The sequence below is a fragment of the Pteropus medius genome, unplaced genomic scaffold (genome assembly GCF_902729225.1).
Source record: "Pteropus medius unplaced genomic scaffold, Ma_sr-lr_union100, whole genome shotgun sequence".
Classification (NCBI taxonomy): domain Eukaryota; kingdom Metazoa; phylum Chordata; class Mammalia; order Chiroptera; family Pteropodidae; genus Pteropus; species Pteropus medius.
In genome coordinates, this window is record NW_024345479.1 from 1,643,922 (window position 1) to 1,663,903 (window position 19,982).

The 19,982-nt window shown below is 37.3% G+C and overlaps 2 protein-coding genes and 1 pseudogene across 3 annotated transcripts; all 3 read left to right on the forward strand.

Annotated features, from left to right (window-relative positions):
* Positions 1–2,059: 2,059 nt before the first annotated feature.
* KRT26 (keratin 26) lies at positions 2,060–6,688 on the forward strand. Of its 2 annotated transcripts, none has more exons than XM_039873816.1 (8): positions 2,060–2,500; positions 2,938–3,020; positions 3,427–3,583; positions 3,715–3,876; positions 3,958–4,083; positions 4,439–4,656; positions 5,898–5,965; positions 6,558–6,688. In XM_039873816.1, the coding sequence occupies exons 1-8, from the start codon at positions 2,060–2,062 to the stop codon at positions 6,686–6,688; spliced, it is 1,386 nt and encodes a 461-aa protein (XP_039729750.1). The 2 variants fall into 2 exon arrangements, with proteins under 2 accessions (XP_039729750.1, XP_039729751.1); XM_039873817.1 differs by having other exon boundaries at positions 5,904–5,965.
* A 2,516-nt stretch (positions 6,689–9,204) lies between these two features.
* KRT25 (keratin 25) lies at positions 9,205–15,439 on the forward strand. The gene is made up of 8 exons (XM_039873819.1): positions 9,205–9,692; positions 9,997–10,079; positions 10,474–10,630; positions 12,762–12,923; positions 13,008–13,133; positions 13,492–13,709; positions 14,058–14,125; positions 15,067–15,439. Exons 1-8 carry the CDS (start codon positions 9,264–9,266, stop codon positions 15,174–15,176), a joined length of 1,353 nt encoding a protein of 450 aa, XP_039729753.1. The 5' UTR covers positions 9,205–9,263; the 3' UTR covers positions 15,177–15,439.
* Positions 15,440–19,461: 4,022 nt separating this feature from the next.
* LOC120611359 (uncharacterized) lies at positions 19,462–19,580 on the forward strand (annotated as a pseudogene).
* Positions 19,581–19,982: the final 402 nt, after the last annotated feature.

The following is a 19,982-nucleotide window of genomic DNA, read 5'->3' on the forward strand; positions in this document are numbered from 1 at the left end:
GCATAACTTAAAGTTTAGTCCAATTCGATTATTTTTGAGTACCTACAATATGCACATTGTATAATGAATGTTCAAATACCTAATAGATTCTAAAGAAATGGTAGTTACATGGCTGAATACCTGTTTCTTACAATGAATAAAATAATCACTCCTAAGGAAGAAATATACAGATGGAAACGGCCTAGAGAATTTAAGTCTATTCCCCACTTCCAGAAAGGACTAAAGCATACCTAAACTTTTGTAGTAACTATTAGCTTAGAGGAAATCTATGGTTAAGAAAATTCAAGAGATTTACCCATATGAGTGAATAAATGACAATATTTTAAGGAGTTAAGCATTATACGTTGCAGTTCTACTTTGATATAAAAATGCTTTGTGATCTGTATTGCCACTTAGCTTCAAAGCCAACTCATCTCTAAAATGCTTCTAATAATATGTTTAACTTATGTCACAAAAGATTATGTTAATTAGTATTTATAAACTATCTAGAGATCAGTAGATTATGTTAATAATACCTCATAATATCTCTTATCCAAGAAACTCAAGACTTATAAACTATTACACTGACAACATACTCTTTCTTGCTATATTCATGAGAAACATGAAAAAAATATTAAAATTTTGGCCAGGTCACAATAAAATCAGCAACAAATCTCTGAATATGAGCTGCATCTCTTAACTTATCTAACATTGTTCTAAACATATGCCAATGGTCTGGATTATAGTTTATAGTGATTATCTTAAAGTAATTTTGGTAAAAAAAAAAAATCCATGCATTCTGGTCCACCAAATATTCCATACATTTTAAGGACAATAATGTTGAATATTTTTCAAAGCATTTAATATCCATGACATTGAAAAATCTCAAGCAGAAAAAAATTACTGTTTCAAAACTATCCAAACCCATAATCAGTAAACCAATCAATTTGTACCATTATAAGTGACAGAGACCTGACCCTATCTGACATGGCCACTTTATTATAATAATTTACGTAATTAACATTTATTAAATGTTTGTGCCCTCCAGGCTGTTTTACATAGTCATTAATTATTGGAACTGCTCAACATTCAGTTGAGACTGTTCAGTGTTATTATTTTCATTTGCCCAGTAAGGAAAGGAAGCACAACCAGATAAGTTAACTTCCCATGGGCAGCAAGGCAAGAGAATAAAAAGTCTGCTTACTTATGGCAACTAATCTTCTATCTACCGCTGCAAATTTTGGCTTTTTAAGTAATAATGAAAACACCCTTCTCTATATATTTTGCTCCCCACTCATCAATATGAAGCTCACTTCTCAAAATAATTCATAATGCTCTAAACACATAATTTTTAAACTAGAAGGCAATAAACAATATTTTTGAGGTAGAGAAATGAATAATTTGGAGACTCAGAAATTAGTTGAATGGACATTCTACTCCTGGACTAAACCAAGAGATCTCAATTCAAATAATTTTCTGTCAAGGCCACATAGTCATTAATTTTAGTTAAATTGATAAGCAAAGTACTGTAGGATTTCCATTATTTGTTTCCAATTTTAAAAAATTAATTAAAGAACTCTCACCACCAAAATATCACTATATATCGAGAGTATCTGATTTTAATAAGATAGAAGATACTCAATAAAGCATGAATAATAGAGATACTCTATAAGCATTTGCAAGACAATAGCAATGGACGTTTCTCATTTGATTTATTAACTCTTCGTTATATGGTGTGGAAAAAAAAACTGGAATATATTCTAGAGGTCAAAAAGACATACATTTACTCACATTTAATTTCAGCCTTTGAAACTATGATTCAGTGTTACTCTGTCTGGCACATTTTCATATCCAAAGATACCCTTGGGCACCTTTCCACCTACAGACTGAACAGTATTGAAAATCATCCAGTTATGAAAAACAACAATTAAGGTTGAGTAATATTCTACTATAAATCGTTATAGTTAAGACTGAAATGACCTACTGACTCCTATAAAAGGCCAATGGAACTAACGCCTATGGATGGTGTACTTCTGCTTTGCTCCTCTTTGAGAAAGGGTCGCCCAACTGTGCTGTCACCATGCCCTTTAGACTTTCTAGTGGATCCAGACGGGTCTGCTCACAAGCTGGCTCTGGTCGACTGTCTGGTGGAGGAACAGGCTTCGGGGCTGGGAATGTGCGCGGTGGGTCGGGAGCAGGAAGCAGCTTCTCTTGTACTCTTGGGAGCGTTTCTTCTGGAGGAGGTTTCTATAATGGTGGTGGAGGGTTGGGAAATGGCAACTGTGCTGGTTTTCTTGGAAATGAACGTGGCCTCCTCTCTGGAAATGAAAAGGTGACCATGCAGAATCTCAATGACCGCCTAGCATCCTACTTGGACCATGTGTGTGCTCTGGAAGAAGCAAATTCAGACCTCGAGCAGAAAATCAAGGATTGGTATGAGAAATATGGGCCTGGTTCTTGCCGGGGACTCGATCATGACTATAGTATATATTTACCAGTCATTGAAGATCTTAAAAGGCAGGTAAGAAATATGAATTTGCTTACTTTAATTACAAACTTTGGGTGTACATAATCTAAAAAAGAAAATATTAAAAGCGCTTAGCAAATGTATGTGTTGTAGAATTTGCTCACTCTATATTCCTAGTGCTTAGGGCAGTGCCCGGCAATAAAAATTTATAGAATTAATTAATGAAACAAATTTTTAAAATAGATATAATAATTTTGTTGATCTTATACATAGCTCATACTTTTTAATCACGAGTAATAAAAGTATCCATTATTGTAAAAACTTACACTTGGTCTCTTAACCTCTGGACATTTACTATCTGAAGAAAAACCAGATTAATGTAGAAAAAATAATACCAAAATAGATGCTTGATGGGTTAAGAAGAATCACACTTAAATTTGGAGTCTCCCTTGACTTGGAATTTGACATTTTGCACAATCTACCCTATTTAGATTATTTCTGTGACCACCTGTTATGCCAGCATTGTTCTACAAAATGACAATGCCAGACTGACCGCTGATGACTTCAGGCTGAAGTAGGTAAAAACAAAGTAATTAATTATAAGAAAGATAAAAATTAGTAGAGTAAAGAACATATCTTTTGCTTTAAAAACTAACATGTTTTTATAAAGTCAGACTATATCACTGAAGAAATTAAATTAAATGTCTATAAAAAGAGCTATCATAAATTTTAAACAATATATTTATTCAACTGTTAAATTAAACACATTGGATGACAAAAATCAACTCTGAAGAAACAACTTCTCTAAAATAATATTCATAAATCAGTAGGTGTTCCAGAGCGTTTCATCACATAGCCATCGCAATGAGCTTCAGAAGTGTGTACAGACACCATATCTTTCATTATATGAAATGTCTGGAAAAGCTGCCCTTTGCACCTGCCTCTAATTAGAATTCTCAAGCTCTTTAATAACCTTTCAGGTATGAAAATGAGCTTGCTCTACACCAGAGCGTTGAGGCAGACATCAACGGTCTGCATAGAGTGATGGATGAGCTGACCCTTTGTACAACCGACCTGGGGATACAGTGTGAAACACTGAGTGAAGAATTGACGTACCTCAAAAAAAATCACAAGGAAGTAAGGACCCTGCAGGGTGACTTCGTATAGTATGGGATTTCCCTCCTTGAGTCCGCTATTCATTTCATAGCAGAGTGTGACTCTCAGTCAAAATTTACCTTGAATATTAATACTGATGATCCCTTTTCCAGGAAATGGAGGTCCTGCAGAGTACGGCAGGGGGGAACGTGAATGTGGAGATGAATGCAGCCCCGGGAGTGGATCTAACTGTTCTGTTGAACAATATGAGGGCCGAGTACGAGGACTTGGCCGAGCAGAACCGCAGAGATGCTGAGGCCTGGTTTCATGAGAAGGTACAAATCATATACCAAGTGGCTTATATGTTCAGTAGACCACCAGGCTGCTCACTAACCCTTCTGAAAACTGTGCTTCAGAGCTCTTCGCTGCAGCAGCAGATTTCTGATGATGCAGGCGCTGCGACAGTAGCCAGAAATGAGCTGACGGAACTGAAGCGCAATCTGCAAACCCTGGAAATAGAACTTCAGTCCCTCGTGGCCACGGTTCGTAGGAATCACCATTGATTTTAGTATGTGCGCGTGTAAATACATATACTCTACAACAATATATAACTAAGTATACTTAACTAAAAATATGACATATTAAATATATACACGAATATATCTATGATCAAGAATTCTGTCCATAAACATTACTTCTGACTCACCAATCCCAAAACTTTTTTAAAAAGAAACTTTTTACAATGAAAGAAAAAAATTTTTTAATCTTGTTGATGCAGATTTTAACTAAAAAGATTCAGACCTTGTACAAATATTTCTTCCCAACGTGAGAATGTTGAAAATGTGATCGTGTCATTTATCGGTTCCGCAGGCAAGCCTTGCTTTGTTCTTCTTTCAGAAACGTTCCTATGAATGCTCCTTGGCCGAGACTGAAGGCTATTACCACCTTCAGCTCCAGCAAATCCAGGAGCAAATCGGGGCGAGGCAGGAACAGCTCCAACAGATCCGGACGGAAACAGAAGGCCAGAAGCTGGAGTATGAACAGCTTCTAGATATCAAAATATTTTTAGAAAAAGAAATTGAAACTTACTGCACATTAATAGATGGAAAAGAAAGGTAATTATTAACTAGTGAAAATTAATCTTATGATTAAAATATTAACCTCACATCAAGTAGGTTTTCTCAGCATACATATATATACCAATATTATATCCTAGATCCTGCTCTAAAGATCATCCCTATACAAGTGAAGTGAAAACAGGTAGCAAAATCAAATTTCTAAGTATGTAAAGTATTGGTATCTATAATCGTACAGAGAACATTTAAATAGAATATTGAACAATTCCTATATTTCAGTCCAGGGGGAAAGTTGCTTTCAGTGATTTAGTGTGGAAGTACATTTCTTATAACATACTCTTTTTTTATTATTGCTTCAGTAGTTACCATACATGCACCCTGTATTAAGTGGGTTATTACATTTTCATTTGAAAGATGAGCAATGAAGATACAGGAAGATTTCATTGGAGAAGGTACCTACTGGTAGCCAAGAGTCAACATCCCTAATATTGTAAACCTGGATGCGAATGAGACAATTAGGTGAATCTGAGTGCATTGCTTAAGCCCTTTAAACCTCACTTCCTTTATTGGAAAAACTGTGATAACAGGAAAATCGTACTCCTGACTACTTTAAACAAGAGTACCTCACTACGTAGGTAAAGTGCTTATGACAGTGGCTTGCACACAAAAGGTACTCAATAGTCAGTGGCTATTACTAAATACTTACCCACGATCACATCATGAGTCAGTAACATCTTAGGCATCTTCCAAGGCCAGTGTCAGCCCTCTACAGCATGTTCTCATAAGAACCTAACAGTAATGGCTTCTTCTTTTGAACAAGGTGCCTATTACATCATTCATTGTTCACTTTTCTTTCAGCCCCTTTCATGTCATGTTATAGACAACTTTTTACTTATATATACTTCATTTTATTTCCAACAGTGTAAACTGCTTGTATCTTGGCCCTACATTTTCTACAGCACCTAGCCTAGCACCTTCTGCACAGCAGGCATGCCAAACATGTTCACAGGGCAGGCGATTGACTGAAGAGTCAGAGTGAGCACTTGAAGTCCCATATTGCTAGAGGAAAGTGATAATCTGGTCACAAGGGAATTTCTGATCATAAACATCCATTTAATCTCTTCTTTCAATATATCGAAGTCATGGAAAGCTTACTATCTCTTAAACATGAGAAGAATTTAAATCTTATTGGAACTAGTACTCCAAAATTTTTATCCCCAACTTATAGTTATTTATGAGCTCCCTAATGAAAGAAAAATGCAATAATTTTCTCTTCACAGAAAAAGCAAGTCCACGTGTTGCAAATCAAAAGGGTATGGGCCCGTAAATTCTGAAAATCAAGTCAAAGGTATAGAACGGTTTTTTACTTGGTGTAACTCTCTTAAACTCCAGCAGTTGTAGTAAATAAGCCATTTATTTGTAAACTAAATAAGACTGTTTCTAAGTTTAGTTCTAGTGAAGGAAAGGATAAGGGCAAGTCATTATGACAGCTCTTAGTATTTGTATCCCATATTCCCGTAAAACAGATATAGTCAGGTTATGAAATTACTGAAATGGGGAACCAATCCCCCAATATCTTTCTTACTTAGAACCTATTATTTTCACAGTGTCAATGCTTTGATAGAAGAGCAACTTTATTTTAAATCACAAAAATAGGGCAAGTTAGTGTTTAAAAAAAGACTTTACTTGCTTCGGGCCTCTACTTGCCTGATACATGTTTTAATCCATGTTTCATTTATGCTTTCAAATACCCATTGCTCTAAAAATAGTGGCAAACACAAGAAAAATATCCAGCCTTGCTAAGCAGACTTCAAATACAGTATTATATCTCCTTTTACTGCAAACTTGCAAATACCATTTTCGAAGAATTTACCCATCATGACTAAAGACCTTTCAACCTGTTAAGAATGAGTACTAAACTTTCATTCATTTTATTTTAGATTCAGAAGAAGAAACTGTTGTCAAAACAGTGGTCGAGGAGCTAGATCAACTTGGCAATGTCGTTTCACTGACAGTCCACTCAGTTGAAGAAAAATCCTCTAAAATAAGCAATATTACTATGGAGCAATGAGTAGCTTCTAAAGCACCATAATGAAAGGAAAGAGGGTTATTTTTTTTAAAGCCTGCCTTTGCAAATTCTCATTGGCTGAATAACCCAAGGAAATCATTCCTTTCTGTTCTTAAAAATAAAAAGGCTAAAATTAGGTTTTCTTCTCTTCTTTTTCTCAGGTTCTTTGCATGTAATCTTTCTCAGTGCTACATATTGTATGATTCCATTTTTAAGACATTCTGGAATAGGCAAAATTATAGACGTAGAAAGTGATCAGTGCTTTCCTGGAGCCTGGAGCTGAAGCTGGGGCTGTGAGGAGAAGCTACAAAAGGGGTACAAGGGAATTTGGGGGGTGAGGGTAACAGAACTGTTCTATATCTTGATTGTACTGAAGGTTAATGACAATGTGTTTTTCAAAACTCAAAGAACTATATGTTTAAGATGAATTTTAGTATATGTATATTAAACCTCAATAAATCTGACTAAAAGGAATGGACAGAAAAATTAAGAAATCTATCCTGAAGAAAAAATGTGAATGTATCCAGCATTATTAATAAGAGCAAAAAGTTGGAAATAATTGACAGTCCCTTAATATTACTTAATGTTAGGTTCAGCCTTGAGTAACAGTAACAAAATAACAGGACTTTACATGGATAGAAGTTTATTTCTTTCACACACAGAAATCCAGAGGTAGGCTACTCAAGGCTGGGATGGTAGCTTTGCACCAGAGCATTTTCAGAGACCCAGGTTCCTTTCAGCTTTCACTCTGCTATACCCACAATATGGCCCTGGCTCATGGTCCAAGATGAAGCTCCAACCATCACATCCAGCCATCACACTCCTTTCAGCAGAGCGGAGGAAAGGGAGGAGAAGGGATGAAGACTTGTGTCAGCTTCCTCTTAGATAAAGTTTCTAGAACACGCCACAGATACTTCTGTTTACATCACATTGACTAGCTTAATCACCTGACCACGGTGAGCGGCAAAGAATGCTAGAGAAAGCAGTCTTTATTATGGGCAGCTATTGCCCAGTTAAAAACCAACAGTTTCTGCCACATTAGGCATCTATTCACGCCCTAAGGCATATTATGTAAGGTGAACAAAGTAAGTTACAGAACAACACATATAACACAGATGATTCACATATGGTCTACGTGTGTTTACATGCTATGTATGTGTGCAAATGCATAGAAAATCATCTGGAAGAGTCCAAATGTCTAGAAGGGTAAATTATAGTTATCTGACAGAGTAAGGAGGATAGAAGAGGAGAAGATGAAGAAAACTTTAACATTTTATTTTATACTCTTAGCTATTTCTTGTTTGTTTACATCAAGAATGTTTGCATGCAAAGAGTAGAATGGTGGTTGCCATGATCATATCAGCATTTTTCACAATAGCCAAAGGGTGGCTGCAACCCAAGTGTCCACCTATTCATGAGTGGATAAACAAAATACGGTAAATACATGCAATGGAACATTATTCTGCCTTTTAAAAAAAGGAAATTCTGACACATGCTACAACACGGATGAACCTTGAAGACATTATGCTAAGTGAAATAAGCCAGACGCAAAAGGAGAAATAATGCATAATTCTACTTATTCCAAGTGCCCAAAACAGTGACTAGCACATAGTAGGTGTTTTATAAATATTCGTTAAATAAATGAATGAATGAATTCATATGTTCACGACAGCCTCACATAACAAATATTTGTTGAAATTTTGTCCATCAGCCTACTTCCAGATTTTTAAAATTTTTCCACAATGTTTAGGGTTTTCAATAAATGGGAATCCATAGCCAAGTAAATAATTACTTACTGATGACTCTCACCGAAGCTAAACCACAATGAAATAAAAACAGATGCAATGTTTTCTTCTGGGTTTGCTTCAAATTTTGCTAAGTCAGGAAATAAGTTAATGTCCTTCTAAACTCCCACAACCCATAACAGCAATTAGAGGTGTGTTCCTAATTACCAAAATAAGAGAAGGCAGCTACCCCTAGACATAAGTAAGTGTCAACAAAACATGATACATGTCAGCCAAACCAGAAGTTACTTCCCACCAGAAACAGTGGCAAGGGGGTGGGGATGGGAAAAGAGGGTGCGGACTGGTGATTAAAGGATGAGGTTGGGGAAATAATGATTCCAGTTCTGTTCACTAGCAGAAAAAGTCTCAAAAGCACCAAAATCTACTTTGGCATAATAGCCCAAAACCATGACGCCAGATTTTTATGGCGTGGTGGACTGATGAGTTTTATCTTCTAAGGAGGGAAGTAAAGAATGACTCACTCACAATTTTCAAATGTAATAAGGAACCTGAAATTGCTCCACCCAGACCCATTTCTCAGATAACCACCAACCTGAGGGCAACTGCCCTCCTACAGAAATGAGCCCAGCAAAGTTAGTTACTAATTAGGAAAAATCATCCAATTACGCTAACTTGCTGAGGCCGGCAAGCCACGTTTTACTCTGTGTAGGCAGAATTTCATCCAGAATACACTTGAGGATTGTCTATAAAAGGGCAAACCAAACGGTTGAGATGAGAAGATATTCCATTCTGGCTTTCACAGTACAGCTCTGTGACACGCTTACCCTGATACCATGTCTCTTCGACTTTCCAGTGGATCCAGGAGGGCCTGTCCCCGTCCCACCACAGGATCGCTCAGGCTCTCAGGTGGGGGAGCCAGCTTTGCGGCTGGAAATGCTTGCAGCATTTCTGGAATTGGAAGTGGCTTCTCATGTGCCTTCGGGGGCAGTGCATCGGGAGGAAATGCAGGCGGAAGCAATTCCTGTGCTGGCTTTACCGTGAATGAGGGGGGCCTCCTTTCTGGCAATGAGAAGGTGACCATGCAGAACCTCAACGACCGCCTGGCGTCCTACCTGGACAACGTGCGAGCTCTGGAAGAGGCAAATGCAGACCTGGAACAGAAGATCAAGGGCTGGTATGAGAAATTTGGGCCTGGTTCTTGCCGTGGTCTTGATCATGACTATAGCAGATATTTCCCAATAATCGATGACCTCAAAAATCAGGTAAGAAATTTTACTTCGCGATCAGTTTTTTGCGCTTTCATTTCTAAATGTTCTTTTCCCTTATTCACTGAATACTCAAAACATTTATCATCTCCATTTGTAATTTCTTGAAGGAAATTTCAGTTTAGCATTGGAAATAAACACTAAGTAGATTCATTTGGTTAACCCTGTGATTTAAAATGTCACTGACTAGTAACTATATTAATTTTGATTATTTCCATTTCCGAATCTAAAAAATCCCACTCTTTGCTTTTTTATTGGTTGTGATAAATTGCCTTTAAAAAGTCAAATTCCTCATTTCTAGATCATCGCTTCCACCACCAGCAATGCTAATACTGTTCTACAGATCGATAATGCCAAGCTGACAGCTGATGATTTCAGACTCAAGTAAGTAGGCTCACAGAGTAAAAGAATTCATGGAGATTAATAAGAAGCATTAAATGGAATTTATTTTTTGGTCCCTCCATTAAATATTACCAGCTCTTACTCTAACACTGTAAAACACTTGGATTTAAGATAAACAGAATGTTATTACTTTTTTACACTTTGGCTATAAGATATTAAGTATGAACAGCTATAAAAGTAGCATTTGATGCCCTAGTTCTTTTTCTGCTAAAGAAATACCTCAAAGAAAATAATAATTACCATACAATAAATTTTGAAAATGTCTCCTGTGGCCAAATCTGCCACTTCAAAATTCCAGAACTCTAGCATTTGGTTATTGACTGGTGACTATTTCTACAACCATATAACAAATTGCAAATCGCTAACACTCTTTAAGGTATGAAAATGAGCTGGCTCTTCACCAGAGTGTAGAGACTGATGTCAATGGGTTACGCAGAGTTCTGGATGAAATCACCCTGTGCAGAACAGACCTCGAGATTCAGTATGAAACCCTGAGTGAGGAGATGACTTATCTCAAAAAGAACCATAAAGAGGTAAGAGCTGAATGTCTACATTTCACCATCCCTCTGCAGATGCTACACCTGATGGGAGATAGTGCGCTTGACTTCTTCAGTAAGAAATTGGTCTTAATGATCCATTTTCTTTAGAAGTGGAATATTTGTACAGGTTCACTCCTGCTCTCTCACTGTTTCCCATGGGGGGAAAAAAATCATATTTTCCAGGCCAATCAGGGTTACAAGAGCAGTGTTTGGCTGGGTAATTATCGCTAAGTCGAAATAGCACATTTAAAAGATTACATCTAGTTAAGTAAAATGCATATACTTAAGGACAGCTTAAGAAAACTAGATCTAAATTTCTATATAAAAGTGGCAGATTTAAAACACTTAAACATTTACTCCATATACACATTAAGTATATATACTTAATATTAATACATATTCTTAATAAGTATGACTATAAAAATAATGAGACTGAAATTAAACTGTTATATCAAAATTTATACTTCCAAATAAATAGTGTATGTCCACAGTGGTCACAGTGGGCAGCTAGATTCAAAATCAGATTATACAGCCACTACTGCAGACACATCTTTGACATTACTTTCAGAACCACGGTTTGCTGAGAAAAATTTTTATTCTTTGAAAATGAATTTAATATTTTTAAACAGCCAGAAGCCTTCTACAGTCAAGTCAGGTGCTTAAAGCAGAAGATCTAGCTAAGAATGCTGCTTAGTCATGAGTCTGTTTTTTAAATATAACTGCTTGAAGAATAACGTTTATATGGATATACAGTTCAAGTGTGGCTATAGCCCCTGGTAGTTACTCAACAAATTTTTCACGAATTGAATGCAATTGATTTTTTTTTAATGACTCACAGACAAACCCACGTGCAACTTTTTTTCTTTTTCTGCTTGAACTGGGGAAGTTTTCCCTAAAGATTCAGAAGTAAGAACCTCGCCTGGAGATAGAGAAGGTATAGAGACCACCAGTGATGAAAGAATGCTAGAAACACCTGAGGGACTTGATGCCCAGAGGAAAGAAAGCCTCATTATTGTCATTAGGACCAATCCAGGGCCTGGGACATGGGTGGAGAGGAGGGTTCCTGCAGCAGAGACCTAAAGCGATTGATGTGATTTCTACATAACAGTCTTAGCAGTGATGTCTGCCATCCACAGTCTTAGATCTGACTCACTGCATCCGAACAGCACACTTCAGATGGGATAATGTGTAAACTTTGACCACAACATTGTTTCCTACCTCTAGGATGTTGAAAATGATCATAAAAGCTAGAATTTAATGTATATGCCAGGTAGTATCGCTGGTCTTATTACTAGTAGTTCTTTCACATCCTTCAATAACCCAGAGAAGGATATTTCTTTTATCCTCGATTTTAGAATAATAAACTTGAGACATAAAGAAGTTAAACACCGTTCCCAAATTCACCGAGCCATTACAGGCCAGAACCTGAATTCTCATAGAGATGTGTTGGGCATGACATATAATGTCCTGTGTAAGCTTAATAGCTTAAGAGACACCTAGGATTTTTTAGAAGATGATGTTCTTCCTTTACCAATTATAAATAAATATGTTTATAATGATAGATAAATATAAATACACAAACATACTTATTTAAAATTACTTCAGCTGTTTGGAATTATTCAGACTCAGCCCCTTCAACCAAATTCATGCTCTGTTCAGGATACAGCTGAGTGGAGAACGCACCAGAGCTGGTTGAATAAGTAGAATAATGACAAGTCCACCAAGGTGGAGACATTTAAGTTATAAATGAATAGAATAAGAGGTGATGGGTAATTTATTTTAAATATTTTAAGGACTTTCATTTGGAAAAGGAATTAAGACTTCTTCTGTGCAGCAGAACTAAAACCAATGAATTGGAGTCAGAGGAGCTGGAATTGGGTTCACCATAAGGAACTCCTCTGGAGCAATTAAAATTCCAAAAATGAAACAGGCTGCTTCGGGCGGTAGTGAGTTGATCATCGTTGAAAGCTATGTGAGGTGGACAGGGAAATATGAAACGCAGAGGTGGTTCGTTGTACAGCCTGGGAGATGGAACCAGATGAATACTATTACCCTTGCAAAGCTAAGCTTCTAGACTTTCTATGAGATCCATGCAGAGCTGAGCTGAATGCTTTTCTACACCTAGGAAATGCAAGTTCTTCAGTGCGCCGCTGGAGGCAACGTGAACGTGGAGATGAACGCGGCGCCTGGCGTGGACCTCACGGTTCTGCTGAACAACATGCGGGCTGAGTACGAGGACCTCGCCGAGCAGAACCGCCGGGATGCGGAGGCCTGGTTCAACGAGAAGGTGCGTCTTGTCCAGAAAACAAGCCTTCTGCATTTTCGTGATGTTCACACAACTAAGATTTGCTCCCTCACTTATACCTTTCAGAGTGCTTCTCTGCAGCAGCAGATCTCTGAGGATGTGGGAGCCACAACCTCTGCCCGGAACGAGCTGACTGAGATGAAGCGCAATCTCCAAACACTGGAAATTGAACTTCAGTCTCTCTTAGCGACGGTAGGAAAGGACGATTTCTCACCATCTCTTAGGTTATCATTTTGAATACGTGCCAGTTGGTTTTAAAGCCCTTAACCATATTGAGAATATATCCATATTATTTTATGTAATTAAATTAAACATAAGGAAAGAATAAGGTTGCGTACAGAACAGCTGAAAGATCAACATCTATGTCTTTAGGTTTATTTTACCAAAGAGAAAGACTTGTCATTTTAAGAGTGTCACAGAGTCTTCATAACTATGTGTCAGTGTGAAATCTAAAACAATTACAGGCAAAGTTAACAAGAGGAGAAAGTCATGTCAAAGTAAGTGTGTGTATCTGTGTATCTATCTTAGGTTCTTCATTATTTCTTTACAGAAACAATCCCTGGAGTGCTCCTTGTCGGAGACTGAGGGCAACTACTGTGCACAGCTGGCCCAGATCCAAGCTCAGATCGGGGCCCTGGAGGAGCAGCTGCACCAGGTCAGAACCGAGACCGAGGGCCAGAAGCTGGAGTACGAGCAGCTCCTGGACATCAAGGTCCACCTGGAAAAGGAAATCGAGACCTACTGCCTCCTCATCAGTGGAGATGATGGGTAGGTAAAATAATTTACAGAGAAGATGTAATATACTAAAAATCTGCAGGAAACTTAGATCTCTGGAACGTGAACATAAACTGTTATGATCTCATTTATTATCATAGATGCTAAATATTAAACATGATACTCTACTGCCAAGATACAAATTAACAACATCTTACAAAACCAACATTGCAACAAACTCTATAGGTCTGAACATTTCAAAATCACCTCTTGAGGCAGATGTAACCCACTGAAATGTTCTCATCCAAACAGCTAAAGAAAACATAATAGTGAATCTAGAATTGAAGAGTTTCTCCCTAAGTCATTCTCTTTTGTGATGGTTTCAACAATATGTATTCACAGGGCTTGCAAGTCCGGAGGTTACAAATCTAAAGATTATGGATCTGGAAACATGGGAAATCAAGTCAAAGGTAATTAAAGTGAAGTTGTTTGTGTGTGGTACTACTTCATTTTTAATGCATAGCTCATTGTTTTTATATTCCCAAGATAGATAAATAGATAGATAGATACACACACACACATACACATACATATATAACATGTAATTTATATTATATATATTTATTACATGTAATATTATATATATAAGTATAGAAATAGTAAAGATTTGTAGTAGGTATCAGTGTGTGCTAAATGTTTGACTTTAGTGATGTGTGCTAATTTAAAACAAGGTAACATGTCACCATGTTTTTAACTAATCAAGAAATCAAAGTTCACCAAAAACGAATAAGTATTTGTTCTTCTTGCATAGTTCATCCTATATGAAGATCCTTTCATTCCTTTAATTTATATAATTTCTTGTTCATCTTTTTAAAAACTTTTTATTGTGATAAAATATACAGAACATAAAATTTAGTGTCAATCATTTTTAAGCATATGATTTGATGGCATTAAGTATGTTCGCATTGTTGTGCAACCATCACCACCATCCATCTCTAGAGCTCTTTTCATTTTCTAAAACTGAAACTCCATATCCATTAAACAATAACCCCCCCATTCCCTCCTCCTCCCAGCCCTGAAAATCACCATTCTAATTTCTGTATGAATTTCACAACTCTAGGTACCTCAAAGAAGTGGAATCATACAGAACTTGTCTTATAGTGACATTTCGCTTAATATAATATCCTCAAGATTCTTCCATATTGTAGGATGTGTCAGAATTTCCTTCCTTTTTAAAGCTGAGTAATATTCTACTGTATATATATATATATATATATATATATATATATCATTTTTTTTATCCATTCATTAATTGATGGGTGGTGCTTTGGTTGCTTCCATGTTTTAGTTATTATGATCTTACTCATTTTTTTCAACTCTCTAAAATCTCCATTTAAATTTTAATTTTTAGATCCAGCCAAAGCCATAGTGGTTAAGAAAGTTCTTGAGGAGGTAGACCAACGCAGCAAAATACTTACCACCAGGCTCCACTCCCTGGAAGAGAAAGCTCAAAACAATTAATTTGAGACATAAGAGCTACTGTATGCCAAATACTCTCCCAGAAGAGAAAGCATTATATATCTCTCTCCAGAAAAATGAGCAAGTCCAAGAAAAATATCTATTGTCTTTCTGTTACTGAAATATAATCTCTATCTGGTAATCAATAGTGGTATCTCCCTGTTTATCTGGAAGAATCTCACATACAAATACAATGACTCATTTGATTACCCTGTAGAAAATGTCAATTCTTTGCATTCAATAAACCTTCCTCCTTTAGCAAGTTATCACTGGTGGTATTGTCTTACATTTAAAATGTCCATGTCTATGAACACCTAACAACTTTTAATTACATGACAACTTTTTTAAAATTAACAGATTTCTCTCTAAATTTTCATAAGGGTTTCTCAATAATTCAAAATGAGACAAATTCAAGATGAATAAAAATACTTTCTCTTAAATCCCCAATCCACCATACTTAGACATAATAACAAGCCTATTCTCTTTCATAATAGCAAAAATGTATACATTTCAAGTTCATATGAAAATGGGGATATTAATAGTACTTCTCTCAAATGATTATTGTACAGATTAAATAAATTATTATAAAGTGAACTTATGGAGTAAGCAAGTAAGCTCTTGATAAATGCTAACTTATTTTTTAATACTCAATATTTATGATTAATTTTCAAATATTATTTTCTTTTTGCATATATATTTTTTAAATATTCCAAGTATAAGGAAGGCTAAAGCAAAAGTTCTGGTTTAGAATTCAAGTTCTATTAATGGAGCCATTCACTTGTGTTACAAAGTACATTTGATGTTTATAACTCTCCTGACTAATGGATTTATCTTTAGTAAAGGGGGAAAAATTAAATGAACTGAAAACATAATTTCCTCAGGGCAAATATTGCCCCTAGAGATTTAGTTGACCCTTAATCATCAATAAATGGATTATCTATATTGTAATCCATCCATAAAAATTTGATTTCAGGCTCTATATGAAAATATTAAGCAGAAAAGATGATGGGATTCTTTAGGGGCACCATAATTATCCCTGAATTACTTTAATGATCTTTTTCTAATGCAACCCTAGCCAGAGGCCACTAGAGTCAAAATGCCCAATTATGTCTCCCATCAGATTAGGTGAAACAAAAACATTACAATCTTAGAGAAAATTCATGAGTTCTCAAAAATGTAGCTTTCTCCATAAATTAGAGCATAAAAGACATTCCCCGACAAATAGGAAGTATTTTTTTTTATTTTATGCCACTTAGGTTCTGTGCCACTTTTCCCATTCACTTAATAACAACAATCAAGAATTTTCTCAGTAATAAGGCTCTCTTATTTAGTAATACTACTACTTAATTTCAAAAGCATTTTTGAAATTTAATGATAATGATGTAGGAGAAAAAAGACAACTTTCAGGAGACATTTCCAGTGCTTCTGTCCATACACTGTAGCCAGTGTTGACACTGCTCCCTAAAGAAATGTTTGTCTTCCTTCTGCCTCTGTTGCTGCCATCACCACTTTGTTCCTGGTTCACTGGAGAGTTTACTCACAGCACCTATGAGAACGTGCAGGTGTTTACATGGATGTTTTCCCTGATGAGGTCTCATTTCATGAGGAATCCAAATCTTACGAAATGTATCTGTCCTTCCTTAGACTTAAAGTTATAGTCACACAGACCTGTATAGGCAATAAAACTGCCCAAATGGTAGATTTATATTGTCGACTGAAAAACAATATCGACTAAATGTTTCATCACCAAAAAGGATTTATTTAGGAAAAAGAAAGGGTTGCAACCCAGTGCATGCAGATATGGCAAGCCAAGTGCACACACTGCCTGGCCCACCGAGACAAAGAAGGAAAAAGGAAATTAAGGGGAAGAGTAGTTACAATCATAGAGCTTAATTGTAACATAGAATTTTTCCTGTAGGGGTCTCGCGATGACATCCAGTGCGAGAACTCCTCCAATAAGCCCTAGCTTCTCCCATAGACCCTCCTGACTGATTATATTCACTTAAGGTCCCAGTCAATCTTTATCAATTTTCAATAAGGATGGAAACAGTGTTAAACTGATATTTAATTGTCTTAAATGATCTCCGCAAACATCTCTGATTTGCTTTTTTTAAACATGTATCATCATGCCACTTAGAGAGAGCTCACACATATTAACTGAACATTTATAACTGGTGCTTTCATATTTTTTGTGTGGAATAATTCCAACTCAGTCTCATTTCTCTTCTAATCTTTGCAGAGAAATGTAAATAGGCTGTGAGAGCAAAGACAATACTATTGTCTATTATTCATTGATTTGGTCCAAAAATTATTAATTAAGTGCCCACTACAATCTTAGGGACTGAGGATCTGTGGGATCTGTGGGAATCCAGAGAAATTTCACTCCTGCTTTCACAGAGTTTATGTACTAATGGAGGGAGACAGGGCATAGGCAAGTGAACAAACAAGGGGCCATGAGATGTTGCTAAGTGCCTTGAAGACAGTAAACAGAGTGGTAATCTGGGAGCTGTATTAAAATGATGCCCAGGATTTAATTTAGAGGTACAACTGAATGATGACGTGGAAAGGCCAATGCCATTGAAAGAAGTTTTTGTCACCTATATTTTCCGAGAGGAGGAGGCATGTCGCACCATGCAGGCCACATGGGGAGCACTAGTTTTGGTTGAAAGACAGAAAGAGGCAAGGGGAAGCCAAAGCCAAAGTCTTTACTGAGGATTCTGTGGAAAAGGCAAGACAGAGCAGAGCAAACAGCTTAGAATAGGCTAATTTGAATAACTTCTTTGTGCTTTGGGCTGCAGGGGTGGTCTCTAGTTGGCCTTCAGATGATTTAGGGCAGAGGAAATACTGGCTTGATATGTGAGCATTAGATAAGGAGATGGTTGGGGCTATAGACTCAGGATTGGGTGGGTTGCATATAAAAGACCGATGCTCCAAGCAGTCTTTTGCTATCTCTAAGAATTGGCTAGCCCTGGGCAAGAAAGCTTTTCAAGATGTCAAAACATCATAAAATTCAAATGATAAAAAGCATGATTAATACGGGGGCGGGGGGAGCACGTGGTGCCTTTAGATAGGCAGTCAATGGAGACTTTTCAAAGTGGATGACATTTGAGCTGAGGCCCAGATGGATGAGGAGGAGCCAATCATGATAAACATTGCAGACAGCTAGTATAAAGACCCGTGGGCTGGCAGAAAAAAAAGGTTGACTTATTCCAGAAATAGAAGTATGGCCAGTGTGGCTGGAGCAGAGTAAGCAAAGAGGAGGGAAGTTCAAATGAGGCCATGGAGGAAGCTGGACTTCATTTAAAATTCAGTGGGAAGCTATGGGAGATTCGGACCAGAGAGGGACATGAATCTAGAAAAATCGCTCTGGTCGCTGTGTGGAGACTTGATTGGAGGAAGACAGAGGTGAAAGCAGGGAGCCTCTTGCAGTAACCTACATGAGACATGGTAGAGATGTGGCCTGGCCATGAAGACGTCTACTTATTCTGTTGTGGGAAGTCTCCCCAGAATGCCCACTCCGTAGCACCCACGTCCATATCCTCACTCCGTGCTGTAATTGCCTATTTCCCACCTTTCTCATGATTTGGCCGATTGTGAGCTCTTGAGAGCAGGGGCGATTTCTATCATCTCTGAATCCTTAGCACCCAGCACAGGACCAGAACTGAATGAACAAATGATGTGACTCAGGCTTCCACTAAAACAATTCAAAGCTAATTTAGGCCTTAGTACCCTAAGGCCTAAAAGGAATTTTAAAAATTAGTCATTGAAACTTTTAAGTGCCAAAATAAACTTGGATCCCTCCACTCTGTAACATCCCTAGCATAATAAATATCCAAAAGGCATTCATTAAAATGAATGCAAGAGAATCAGATAATCGATTTGAGGGGCAAGTTACACAATAGTTTTCCTGAGATAATTTAGACAAAAATTTTGCCTGTAACAGTTGTAACAAAAAATCTTTCTGGAGTAACAAGGCCACACTGCAAAAAATGACGATTGCCTTGGTAATGTCACAAAGCAGTGATCCTCAGCTTTCTTCAATGTATTTTTCCTTTGGGATAAACATGAAAACATCATGCCAGCCCCACCAGAAATTCTGACATGTACTTCCCTCTCCGCCCCCAGTTGAGGATCGTTATTACAAAAGGTTGCCTGTAAGGCTCTGCATTGGTGTGCCCAGCCCACGCCCCACTCCCCAAGCTGAATGTCCAACAGGGAGAATATTTGTACAGATTTACAAAAAGGACTACAGCAAGGCTGGTACATGTCATTGAAATGCCACTGCCCAGTCTATGGCCATGCCACCCTGAACGTGCCCAATCCGGTCTGATCTTGGAAGCTAAGCAGGGTCAGGCCTGGTTAGTAGTTAGATGAGAGACCACCAAGGAAGACCAGGTGCCATAGGCATAAAAAATAAAAAATAAGGGATTGTAAGCTGACAAGGTCCTTGCAGTCTATGAGATCAACCAAGGATTGCCTCGCCTAAAAAAAAAAAGAAAGAAAGAAATGCCACTGCCCAGAGCTGTCCTGAATGCCCTCAGTTATGGCCCCAAGCTTGTCTCCATGACTCACTCCACACCACCAAGTAACTAAACGCACAAGGCACAGCAGAGGCCTCCAGGACTCACGCCATACTCGCCAGAATGCTGATGTTCGTTCTGATTCATTGGTACCTTTACCACACAGCTGTTAACGTATTTTGAATATCGTGCCTGGTTTTATCCATTTTTCTTTTCTTTTTTTTTCCTTATCCACATCTTTTTAAAAGCCTCAAGGAACTATTCGTAGGCTCAGGAATGCTCTGATGTA

Coding starts and splice junctions, on each gene's coding strand:
- KRT26 (XM_039873816.1), top strand. CDS start 2,060: ATGCCCTTTAGACTTTCTAGTGGATCCAGACGGGTCTGCTCACAAGCT. Junction 3,584..3,714: donor TCAAAAAAAATCACAAGGAA/GTAAGGACCCTG, acceptor TCCCTTTTCCAG/GAAATGGAGGTCCTGCAGAG. Junction 5,966..6,557: donor TTCTGAAAATCAAGTCAAAG/GTATAGAACGGT, acceptor ATTTTATTTTAG/ATTCAGAAGAAGAAACTGTT.
- KRT25 (XM_039873819.1), top strand. CDS start 9,264: ATGTCTCTTCGACTTTCCAGTGGATCCAGGAGGGCCTGTCCCCGTCCC. Junction 10,080..10,473: donor GCTGATGATTTCAGACTCAA/GTAAGTAGGCTC, acceptor ACACTCTTTAAG/GTATGAAAATGAGCTGGCTC. Junction 12,924..13,007: donor AGGCCTGGTTCAACGAGAAG/GTGCGTCTTGTC, acceptor TATACCTTTCAG/AGTGCTTCTCTGCAGCAGCA.